The sequence below is a fragment of the Lichenostomus cassidix genome, chromosome 7, assembly GCF_008360975.1.
Source record: "Lichenostomus cassidix isolate B80296 chromosome 7, HeHo_3.0, whole genome shotgun sequence".
Taxonomy (NCBI): domain Eukaryota; kingdom Metazoa; phylum Chordata; class Aves; order Passeriformes; family Meliphagidae; genus Lichenostomus; species Lichenostomus cassidix.
The window spans coordinates 30,888,636-30,901,435 of record NC_139488.1 but is presented as its reverse complement, the minus strand read 5'-3'; the positions used below and the strand labels follow the sequence as shown (position 1 = coordinate 30,901,435).

The window sequence follows — 12,800 nt, the reverse complement described above, 5'->3', positions numbered from 1 at the left end:
AGGTCGTAGGCTCAGCAAGAAGGAAGTGATTAATAGGACATTTTCTAGAGTTAGCATTGAGGTTTGTTTAACACCTTGAGAACTGGAATTTTCTCGTGGACAAAAATTATTGCTGCTTAGGTTAGGAAATTCAGTTGAAAATCATTTTTAAAACAGACCTATGCATTTAATAAGGATACTTTTGAAAATCTGTGAAAGAAATATTTAGACTTCAGACAGTTATCATTTCCAGCTATATGCCAGAGGAAAGCTTCAGCTTATCCCATTATAAAGTGATAAAGCAGCATCTGATGGAAGCAGCTCCTGTGATAAAATGATCATGGCAGCCCTGAGAACCAATCTAATAAGGGAATTGATCTCTAGATTCCAATTCTGGTAGAGCCAACATCGATCAACATAAGTGTCAATAAGCAGATCGTACTGAGGTCTGCCTAATTCCTTTAGATTATTTTGGGGCATAGTCAGAAAGTGAATGTGAAAATGAATTTTAAGCTGCAGGAATTACAAAGGCAATGACCAATATTATGTTGTGCTACCAGGAATGTCACTGACTGTCACAGTATGAGCAAATTAGCAGCATTTTGAATTTAGTGACTAGTTTTTAATCATATAAGGATTGATAATGCAACGACTGTAGCAGAAGTGAGGCTTTTCTCCTGTGTTTTTATATTAAATAATTTCTTAAATACAGTGAAATAATAAAAACCAGCCCACCTTTTTACTGCTGAAGCAGAGATAGCATGGGTAGGACATGCCAGAAAAGATTAATGGTATAGCTCTTCCTTGTTGCAGGACTTCAGCATAAAGTTGTTTCCTAGACCGATTCTGACAACGTTGAAGTGTTAAAAACAAAATGGTTTTGTTTGTGGAGAGTGTAACAGGAGGTGTCAGGATATGCAGGACTCCTGCCCTTCACTCTTTGGAGTTGCCCTAATTCTCAGCCCCTGCATGGTTCTGGCCCTCATTTAGCACAGTGGAACTGACATACTAAGTAGTATTAGATCAATGGGAGGACATTTAGAAAAATAAGAGGCAAAATACAAATATGTACTTAATAAGAGGCTCAGCTCCTGCACAGCACTATTCTCACAGCACGGCTGTTTCCCCATACTCCAAGGAGTCTTCCATTTGCAAGCTCATTGAAAACATTTTTTCATTAATTATTCACGTTCTGAGTAGCTGATTACTGGGTCATTGATGTAAACTGTTGACTTTACGGTAATTACAAACCACAGGGAACTTTATACATGCATTTTCCTAAGAAATTAAATTAGCTCATTTTCATATTACTGCAATATTTACAGACTCCTACCATAGTGCTATTAAAATGAGAATTAACACTTTGGAATCTCAGAGCTTGAAAACACTGAGAGACTTATAAAATGAAGACTAGGATCAGAGGGGATTACTTTGTGTCTTTCAATGTGACTTTTATTTAAAGCAGTTTGTAAAAATTAATAAAACTAAGGAATTGGAACAGGAGTAATTTTCGTCTTACATTAATGTTGTCAACTCTCTGAAGAATACTCAGAGATTATGCTATTTGTGTTTATACATCAAATACCTGCTTAATACCTCCCAATTTATACCTTGGAATGTAAGTTTCCAGCCTTCTGAGTTACTTTGGGTCTAATTCAGTGAGTTTTGCCATCTCTAGATGGCTCAATAGTAATGGAGATCTGCAAGCTTGGAAACTGCAACAGACACAAGTGAAACCTTTTTTCTTTTAATTTTTATGCTGGAATTGCCTTGCTAGCAGGATTTTCTGATGTAGTTTTAGCACCCTAATCTTCCAAACAAATGTTTGTTATCATACCCTTGTACTTTGTCTTGGATGTTGCCTTAAGTCTCAGTAAACTCACCCGGAGGATTTGCCAGCAAAACTGGCAAACCACTGTTAATTCCGAGTTTGGATTTAAAGTCTAGCATCTTCTGTAAAGGTTTTTTAGAGAAGTGTGCCTAGTAGGAGGGGAAAAACAACAAAAAACAGATGAAAAATATCAAATTAGAACTTTCATGGAAGTGTTTTTATTAGATTAATGGAAAATTCAAATCCATGCACTTCACTTGAAATTTAATGGCCAGCTGAAAACTTCCTTTTTTTTTTTTTGTACTAAGAACTCATTTAGCTTACTGAAATGCATTTTGCAGTTAATCCTTTAATATTCACTTGTGTACAACACTTCCTCCTATCACCACTGAGCAATACTGCATGTTTCTGATTGTTTCCTGTATTTTAAAGAGCTGTAATAAAAGTCTCCAGCTGTTTGCTAAGACCACTGTAAGAGTTATCCTGGGGCTCACCTGCTGTGCATTAACCCTTTCCTCCCACCAAAAATAAAACCAAGCAGCTCTGGTGCTGCTCTCCTGTGCTAAAGCTGCTGAGAGCCCTTATGGCAGAACACAGAGCAAACTGAGTTAATCTGGCAGACAGGCCCTAAGAACAGAATTTTAAATGTGAAAGACAATGTTCATGCTCGTGCTAAATCAAGTTGTAAGGTGTAAGACTGTAGAGCTGCTTTGCCTGTTTTAGACTGAGCTGTAAAATGTTCCATGCTTTTTGTCAAATACCAAGTAACTTCACTGACGCTGGGTCTGTTGGAAATGATACCTGGAGCAACAGAGAGATAGAAAATAGAGTTTAGTGTGGTGCTGTCTTGCATGGGAGACAGGAGCTTTATGAGTTTCTGCAGTTTGCCAGGCTTTAAGATTGCTAGTTCCCCAAGACTTAGTCCCGTTCTCAAGATTCTTTGATATTTGGCCGATTAGTCTAAAAATACCATTTATTAGACACAGAAAATAACAAACATACAAACAGAGAGCAGATTGACACACGTAGACACACAATGGATGCATAATTGCAGCACTATAATAGCTAAAATGCAATTATGGGGTAAAAGCTTGCTTGAACTATAAAAATAGCTCAAAAAATGCAAGTTAATAAATGCTTGCTTGAACTATAATGCAAGTTAAGAAAGGTACCTATAAGTTAGCCAGAATAATACAATTTAGGAAACCAATGATCTCACCAAATCCAATTTTGGAGCTGGAATACATTAGTATCCTCACCCAATCCCAGGGAAGTAACCACAGGGTTGCGTCCAAGCCCAGGGGAGAAGACTTTACTTCATGCTCCAATGACCATGTAGCAAAGCTTCTACCTTTCTGAGATTTCATGGTGTTTTTATAGGGAAAAGAGTGTGGATTTGTGGTCACTTAAAAATTTTTCACATTCTCTGTGTCTCACCTTGACTTCCAGGCGCCAGAGCTACATAGCCTGGATTAAGCTATCAACTTAATCTGAGCCATTCATCTCCAGCCAGCAAGCAGGGAGAGAGAGCTTGGGGAGGGGGGGAAACATCCTGCCACAGGTGCTTTAGCTTTAACATCACAAGTTTGGATGTTCTTGTCTGTGAGAGCTTTGTTTGTAGCTTTCAGAGGTCTAAGTGACGAATATCCAATTATTTTGCATAAGAGAGGAGTATTTTAAGCAGTCAAAGAGTGTGAATTTCTCACTCCAGTTTTAGCCCTAATCCTGTAAATGGTTAAACATGGCCCAACTGTAGGAGAATGAATAATTTTCATAGAATTGTGGACTGGCTTGTGTTGGAAGGGACCTAAATCTCATCTCATTCCCACCTCTCTGGCACGGACAGGGGTGCTATTCACTAGACATGGTTTTCATTTACTACCAAGTTAAAACAGTGGTAGCCATGAATTTCTGTTAATGGGAAGTGAATAGTAGGAAAGTAGGACATAGTTCTGAATTTTCTATTAAATATATAACTTCCAGAGCTGAAAAAATTATTATACTTTTGTTTTTGTGATATTGATTATATACAATAAAACATCAGGCATTGCTGTACGTGGACAGTATACAATTGCAAGTACATTTCCTATGTTTGTGATTATTAGAACTAAAGAAAATTGAAGCATCTTTTTTGCAGCTTTCACTTCTGCTTCATATTTGACTATTTTTTGTTGACAACTACAAGTTCTGCTCTCTTTAGAAGGCAGAATTTCCATATGTCAAAAGCAAATTTATTGCAAACTCTTATTTGTCTAAAGGCAAAATTGATTCCTACTTTCAGAGGTTTTACTATTTTTTCCTTAACAATACCTAGTTTTCTCCTTAATTCCAGGATATTTAATGGATGAGAAGTTCACGCTTTGTATTTTGAACAGTGAATGTTCAACTCTAGGTAACTTTTGGTGGAATAGGTAAAGTGTGGCTAGCACAGGCTTTTCCCATGAGAATTCTTCTTGTGTTTTATAAATAAAGATAAAGTTTGGATGTTGTTGGAACAGTGTCCCAGAACTTGGACGGTGCAGGCCTGGCCAATCAGGCCTGGGGGAAGGCTTCTGACTGACCAATCTGGGTGACTTTTAAGAACTCTATATATGTGATGAAATCAAAACAATAAAGGTCATTCCTTCTTGCCACTGAGAACTGGTGCTCTCTTTACTCTGCTAGCTGCTCAACAGCGACAGTAAAGGATGTTCTCTTATCTCCAGGTGAACCTTTCCTCTGAAATGTACCTAAGGACTACCAAACCCAAGATTTTGTTTAATGAAAGATTATACTTTTATGTAAACAAAAATATGTAAATACGTCTACATAAACCAATAATATATAAATACCTCGCCTGATGATATTTTTCCCTTCTGTGGCCTGCTGTCTTTGTGGTGAGCTGGAAATGTGAAGGTTTTCCCTGCCAGCCCAATTTTCATGGCTGGGCTATAGAGGGAAGCAGCCAGAGTGTGCCTGTTCAGGTTTGTGATGCCCCAGAAACCAGCAAAGACAGGAGAGGGCCACACACACACCAAACAGACATTTACAGCTCTGGCATGGAGCAGCTGGATGAAAATGCCTTCTTGGTACCTAGAGAGGGAATTTTTTTTTTCCTGTGAATGATGGACTTTGGCTCATGTGAGAAAAGCAAAGCCAATTGATTTAATAGCAATTAACTCACCCAGTATTGGAGAGTTGTGTACTCTTTGGCATAATTCACTGAAAATTGTTCTGGCAATGCTGCAGACCATTAGGTGTTTCAGAAAGGAGATGGGAACTGATAGATAGTCTGCAGAGACAGAGTCAAGAGGCACAGTGGTTAGGGGAGTCTGTCTGTAATATTGCCTTGTGCCAGCAGGTAGTAGCCTTCTTTTATCTTCCTAGAAAGTCCTGATAGGAATGCTGCTGGGGGAGGGGGAACTGGCCTGCTGGTTGATGGATTGGTTATCTGCCTGCCAGATAATTGTATTTCCTATTGCACTTGATATAATAGGTTTCCACCTAAATTATCAATTACTTTGTTTGTATTTTTCATGTGGGTTGTGGGAGTTGATCTTGACATTGAGCTACAAAGGGCATGGCTTTTTCTGCATCAGTCTTACAGGTGAAGGAGGAGCTTTGCTGCTGCTGGGCACAGGAATCTGCAGAGAGGCCCTTCTTGTTCTGCTCTGCTCTCTCAGGAGACATTTTCTGGAGAGATGTGGGTCCAGTCGAGCTAAGATGCTACTGAGTTTTTAGTCCCCACCTGCCCTGTGGTACTCAGTGCAGGATAATTTCCAAGGAAGTTGGCCCAGTCCATGCTGTGTTCACTTCCATAGGGATTTTCAGGTGTGCAGTCCTGATGCTTGCCTGTTTCCCAGGTGCTCCCACCACCTCTAAGTATTGCCCAGTTTCCCCTTATCATTATATAGGGCACCAACAAGTGGGGAATATAATTTGGATTTACATTTGTACCTCCTCAATTTCATATTTAAATATTCATTGAAACTGATGTGATCTCCTCTGTGGAAGTCATTCTGTGCAGTGCCCTGCCTCTTGTTGCATTGTGTCATGATAGCATCAACAGTGATTGTAATACTGTACAATTCTCAAGGCAGCAGTAACTCCTTGATCTAGTTATGTGACTGTCATCTGAAAATAACCATAAAGGACACAGTACATTTTGTGTAGCTGAGAAGAAATCAGAATGAAGAAACACAGCACAATCTGTTACTTGAGTTTAAATGCATCATTAATGAGTTTCTTTAACAAATACTAGAGTTTTCACCATTTTTTTAAATTAGACAATGGAGAAGGAAAAAGAAAAATAAATGAAAGGGAAAGATTTTTCTTATGCTTTTCTTTTGTAATTGGATGACTTGCCTCAGTGGTGTGTGATTATATTTAATTAATGACCTCAAACTTTATTATGCTGTTTGTTAATGCTAGTCATTGTGCTGGCCACCTCTGTTAGTTTATTTGCATATGTGTGGGGAGGAATATTCCCAACGTGATGATCTCATTTGATACAGAAATATAATCTCATTATACATCTTGAGAGCACACTTTCCCTCTTTGTTAATCATGTTAGTCTGCTGATTTGCCTTTGTTGCTGCAGTTTCATAGAGTCATGGAGTTCAGCAGTGGCAAGGGTGATTCAAGCACAGCCTGACCCCCCTGCAGCTCAGCCCCTCTGGTCACTGAGCCACTGGGGAGGAACCCCCAGACCCCTCAGCTGCTGCCAGCATGTTGTCCTGGGCTACATCTGATCGCTGGTACAAAATAGTTTCTGATTTCTGCCTGTTCTGGCTGGACTGATCTCTGCTCCTATGTCTGACACAGTTTCTGTAATCTGTAACACTAAATTCCATTGGATGATATTGTAGGGGAATATTTTGTTTCCATTATTGAAATGTATATATGTTCCCATTTAAGTCATAGAGTATTTAAATGCCTTGCTGGAAAAATGGGAAGATGGCATTACAACTAAGATTCCTATAACAGTATTTCTAGGATACTTTTTTCCCTGGGAAAATAAGTTTTCAACTATAAATGTTCACCCATCTCAGATGTCCCCAGTCATCATCTCCAGTGCACAGATCTGACTATTGTAACTTCCACTGAAAAATCTCAGGTGACTGCTTTCACTGGAGAAAAGAATTAATTTGTCTGCAAACCACTTGTTCATAGCACCAGTGACTCTTGGGTCTGAAAACAGTGAAATTCTCTGGTGGCTCAGTGATGCAGTTGGAATTATTGTCAAGAGGAACAAATGTACAAAGTCAGTAAATCTGTGACTTTGGGCAGGCATTTTGCCTGGAGTTTAAGTCTTTAACAAACACCTGACAGTAATACTGGTAGTAGGACTTTGCAAGGTGCATGCTGAATAATCAGGCATCACTGATGTCAGAAACCACATAGCCTGGATGTAGTTAATATTTATAATGAAACATATCTTGGATACTGAGTACTTGCAGCATTTTAATCTATTCAACAAAATACATTTATGCAGAATATTGATAATTGAAAATATTTTCCATAAAATCTCTCTGCAACAGGCAGTACCTCCTTAATAAACCTAGATGAATATGTAACTCCTGAGAAATGACTCCCAAATTTATAATTACCAGTTTTTAAAAAATTTTCCTAGATTGTCTGGAATAGATGCCTGAAGCAGAGCATGCAGATAACAGAGGCTGTTGGAATGGCTGCCTGCTTTGTTCTCTAGCAGATTAATTTCTGCAGTGGGTACCAAGAGAGCAGGCTGGGGAGTAGCTGTGTGTAAGATCCTGTGTGACTCACATTTCAGGGCCCTGCAGACAACTTCTGCTACACTGTGGAAAGGCTCTTCTGGCTACAGATTCTTTCTCCCTCTTTGGCCAGTCTTTTTTGGGTGGGCAGGGTGATGGGGTGCTCACACAGCCTCCACAAATCTCCATGGTTTGCATCCCTCACAAAGCCCCCTGGCAAAGCCCCTGGTGGGGTCTGCACCATTTGCTCCTCCAAATGTTGTCTCTTAAGTTGCAAGACTGGAGAATTAATGGGAAAAATGAAAAGAGCCTGATCCAAAGTCCTTTTCTTGGGGGGGGTTTACTTTTTTAGTCCATTTTCATTGATTTCAATGGACCGTGAGTCAGATCCATACTGCCTGTTACATGGTGTGCTGGCCCAGGACTAACAAGACTGCAGATATTTCTACTTTTGAAGTCATTGGCCAAGGCATTCCCATAAATCATGGATTTTATTGAAACTGCAATTAAAACAAATCAGGCTTAATGCAGACTGAAAGCCCTAGAATTAGTGTCCAGGTGAACACGGAGGGAAAGGCACAAGCTTAGCCATCCTTCCAAGCAAAGCTGAGAAAAGAGCTGTGTGTATAATCGAACAGCATGTGAATATTAATGCACAAAATCCTCTGAGTCCCCAGTTCCCTGATGCAATTATTTTCTATTCACATTAATTGTTCCTAACAGATGACATTAATGACTTTGAGTTAAAATGTGTGCAGAGGAGGCCTTCAGCAGATCAATGCTGGTTAAAAATAGGGTCACTTTTGCAATCATTCACTCAAGGTGTAACAGCTCGTAAATAAAACAACATTAACATGTTGATTGATTTATAAATGTTAATTTTGTAGTTCATTTTTATGCTTTTTTCCTGAACCCTGTCAAACTGTATGGATAGTGGTGGGACTCGTGTTCATTTGTTATTGTTGTGTGTGAAGTAATGATAAGTTGCAAAGCAGTGACTAGAAGAAAAAGTAGAGTTTGTTTGGGATGAAGAATGATCTGTCCTCCAGACAGGAAGTCTTGGACAAAGTAAGCACAAAAAACAACATCTGAAATTAGAACAAATCCTCTTTTACCTCAGGCTCTTCACTTCCCTTGAAATTTAACAGCAGAGTTTGGAATTTTAAAAACGCTGATCTGCTGCATATCTGACAAATGCTTATGCTTTGCTCTTTCCCTTCTGCCCCCCCCAGAAACTCCATTCACGCATCTTGGACCTCTCATCTGGGGATTTGCTGTCGGAAGTGGAACGAAACCGGAGCCTGCTGCAAGCTCGAGGTGCTGATGCTCAGCTGCACGTGAGTGTTGGTGCTGTCCTTGCAGCCTCATCTGGAACCTCCTCGCAGGGCTGGTGTCAGGGAAGAGCCATAAAGCTGATCTCTGAATTGAAGCACTGTTGAGGCAGATAACAATACTTTTACTTCCTTCTGTTCTCTGAAATTCAATACTGTGTCCCAAGTTGATATAGTGAGCAGATAGTGTCACTGTGTGCAAAAAAGGCGTAAATCTTAGCAGTGTCCTCGATACACCTTTTTGGGTATTGATTACATCTCACAATCTCTGAGAAATGGTCAAGGAGCTTTTTATTAAAGCCCGTGCCCCGTATTATTCATCCCACTTTTATGATATATTATGTATGAACTTTTAAAAATTCATGGGCTCTGCATTTTTTTCTCAGACGGAGTGAGCTTTGTGCTTATTTGGCAAAACGTTCACCAGCGTGGCTTTCATGTTTCATTGTCAAAGAGAAAAAGTAGCTTAAAAAACAAAAATCACATACAGGGAAACAAAGAGTACAAGAACAGAACATTGAACCTGCGTGTGCATTTGATCTTGAAGTATAGTAGTGTCAACAAAAATGTAATCTCCCTTGTAATACGTACTTTAATGAAAAGGCATTGTTTCAAAGGTTCACAAAAATGCTAACAACTCTTTGCATTATATTTAATTAAGCCTGCAGGTTAAGTTGCTCTAATACAGAGTTTTGTGTCTTTAATGGTCTGATTATTTCAATTTTCTCTGATTTCTAGTGAAAATTACATTTTTAAACTATAATATTACATACAGGCATTTTTACTCTAATTTCATTAAAGGTAATGACTAAAGAGTCATGATTACAAAAAATTAAAATTTCAGCATGTCAGTTAATAGACCCATATGCAAGTTAAATGCATTTAATTAATGCATCATAAACATGCTATTCAAAGTACTTTCTTAGATAATTTAGAGAATAAAGGCAAATTGCAGGCGAAAATTTCACTCTCTTAAGTGATCTGAATGCAATCTAGAAATTGAGCAGATACCCTACTTCATAATCTGGAGTGGCATGATATTTTTTGCACATTTTCTCCTCTCAAAGATGATTACAGGAATATACTGTTCTTTGCTTTGCTCAGATATCTTCATTTTTTCCATTGCTTAAACTGTAGGACCAAATACCTTCCTCCTCTCTTAGGTGCAAAGGAAACAAAATGAGAGGATGGAGAGGCTCTCAGAGTAGCTGAAGATGACAGGAAAGCAATTCTTGTCACTGTGCTGTGATCTCTTCCCTCCTGCAGGAGATTCTTAGAGGAGAGGATTTACAGGCATCCTTCCCTGGAATGCTGTGATGGTTGGGACACAGCCCAGTGTAAAGGGCAGGAATTCCACATGTTTTCCCAATGCCAGAGCAGAAATGCAGAGAAATAGCCAGATCAAACAGCTGCTGCCATTGGCTCTGTAGAGTCACCCTCAGCAGGAGTGACACTGCCCCAGCTAAGGAAGCTGACGGCCAGGGCTCTCCCAGGGGAACCACAGTGTGAGAAATAAAGATTATTTTGTCTCAACAAAGCAAGAAAATCTGCTCTGGATCCAAAACCACAGGCATCAGCCTGCCTGTGATGCTGAAAGTTGTATTCTTCCCAGAACCACTGGATTTAAAGGCAGTTCCTCCTACATCCATTTGACTTCCTAGGGGAACATGTACCAGTAATTCCCAGAGGTGAAATGTGCTCTTGGTGCCTCTGAATGATTTTCCCATTCATAGGTTTTGCTTGTGACAAAGAATAATGATTTGCCCTGTAGTTACGTTTGTCAAAACCAGAACATTGTGATGTCAGCTGAGCGATGAACAGCTGTACTGATGAACTCCTCAGCAGGAAAAATTCTGCTCTCTCCCATTCAGCTGAAAAAAGGTTCAACCCTAGTAGTAATAAATGGGAGGAACATGGGGGAATAAATGGAAGAAATTAGAAGAAGGCCAACAAACATGTCAATATATGAGAAGTGCCTACAAACAGTGTTTTTCCAGAGATTTCCATGAAGAAGCTGTGTCTAGGGCATACACAGCCTTGATAATTGTTTTGTGGGTTCAATAACTTTATATTTCTTGTTTCTTCTTGAGCGTAAACGTAAATTCTTCATTTAAGGAAAATTAATTTGAGGGATATCTACACACAAAATACAATAAATATTGTTTCAGTTTGCCTTAATGAAATCCAGAGGGAAGTTTTGTGAGAGTGTCACAGAATCATAGATTCACTTTGGTTGGAAAAGACCTTTATTATTAAGATCATCAAATCCAGCCTTTCACCTGCCACTGGGTGGAAAGATCCCTTAAGATCATCAAGTCCAACCATCAACCCAGCACTGCCAATCCCACCACTAAACCATGTCTCCAAGTGCCACATCTGCACAGCTTTTAAATCCCTCCAGGATTTAAAAGGATTTAATGGTGACTCCACCACGTCCCTGTTCCGTTACTTGACAACTCTTTTGGTGAAGGAATTTTTCCTAATATCCAATCTAAACGTCCCCTGGCACAACTTGAGGCTGTTTCCTCTTGTCCTATCAGTTTCTGCTTGGGAGAAGAGACTGACCCCCACCTCATTACAACCTCTTTTCATGTAGTCATGTCTGGTGTTCCTGGTAATTAAAAAGATGTCTGATTCTGTAAGGAAAACTGGAGAATAGTGCAAGCACTTAACACTAAAGGAGCTTTAACACTGTTAGGCTCAAGAGTATTAGTTTGAAAACAAATTAAAGGCATCCTAGCTACTCCTACAGAGGTTTAATATTTTACCTAAAGTGCTATCTACTCTTCATTACTCTCTTCCTCAAAGCTGGCACTTAGTCACAGTCAGCTGAAATTGCATTTGGAGAGGGGTGATAACTACACGAGTACTAAAGGCAGCCATAAAGTGTCAATAAATTGCATAAGCAAGAGGCTTCAGCTGTCTGCAAGCGACACAAAGATGGATTGTCCTACGTCAGAGAGTTTCTTAGACAAAGCTTTGAACTAGATAGGAAACCAAAATTAGACTGTAATGGAGAGATTCCATTCTCAGTGGACATTCTGCTCGGGATACTAAATTAATTTACCTTGTCCAGGGTGTGCAGCCTCATCTGTTACATTGTGGGGCTATAATGCAGTTGTCAAGATGTACTTGTATTCTTATAACTTTGTTTTCTGTATCTTACTGGAGCACGCTGCTTATATATGAAGCATAATTCAAATAGACTCAGAATAATCTTTACCATAAGAAGAGTGGAATACTAGTTCAGGAATAAAGAAAAAAACATTGAGGATTTTGGATTTTTTTCCCCCTGGCAAATGAAATTGTTAGCAATTTTTAATTTAGTTCTCTGTATTAAATTCACCAGACAGTAAATGGCATAGCAGGAAGGTGTAAGTAGCTTACTTGCTTTCTCTTTGCCATTCTTAATCAAGGGGAAGTTAAATGATCTTTTTCTGCCCATAAGATATTTCTATTTCTTCTCATACTTTAGGAGTGCCAGCAGAATGTGAAATCCAGCATACCTGCCTTGAAATGCCAGAGTCAATTAAATATGACAGGATCTAGCCGCCTGTATCCCCGCAGCAGCTGCAGTAGCAGTGAACTCTCCCTCTCAAGTGCTTGCAGTGAATATTCCAGTGGTTCCTCCTACACTTGGAATGATGGAAAGACAAGCAGAAGGGTAAATCAAATTAATTTTCTTCATGTATTAGTTTAAATTAATTTGAAACAAGATTAATTGCAAAGCTGACTATTTCAGAAGTTTTTTTGCTTTCCTCTCTCTTTTATATTGAAAGCAGTTGTCACTAAGCTTTGTCACTAAGTCACCCCTCACATTTGATTTTTTTAGCAATTCCTGTATCACTCCAGCCTGCTTACAGTCTCCTCATTTGTTCTGACATTTATTCTGCCTTTCATAGTCCAAATTGCTCTTCTTCTTTATCTTAATCCTTCCATTCATATTGT

The 12,800-nt window shown here is 39.2% G+C and overlaps 1 protein-coding gene across 6 annotated transcripts in view; it reads left to right on the top strand.

The window, feature by feature from the left end:
- NCKAP5 (NCK associated protein 5) overlaps positions 1 to 12,800 on the top strand; it is a 377,581-nt gene that overhangs the window by 305,663 nt on the left and 59,118 nt on the right. For 5 of the 6 annotated variants that reach the window (XM_085067072.1, XM_085067071.1, XM_085067073.1 and 2 more), the window contains 2 exons: positions 8,754 to 8,858; positions 12,328 to 12,516. In XM_085067072.1, coding sequence (XP_084923198.1) covers positions 8,754 to 8,858; positions 12,328 to 12,516 — 294 coding nt within the window. Of the gene's footprint in view, positions 1 to 8,753; positions 8,859 to 10,537; positions 10,950 to 12,327; positions 12,517 to 12,800 lie in introns of those variants that run through there. The other variant, XM_085067074.1, reaches the window with a different exon arrangement.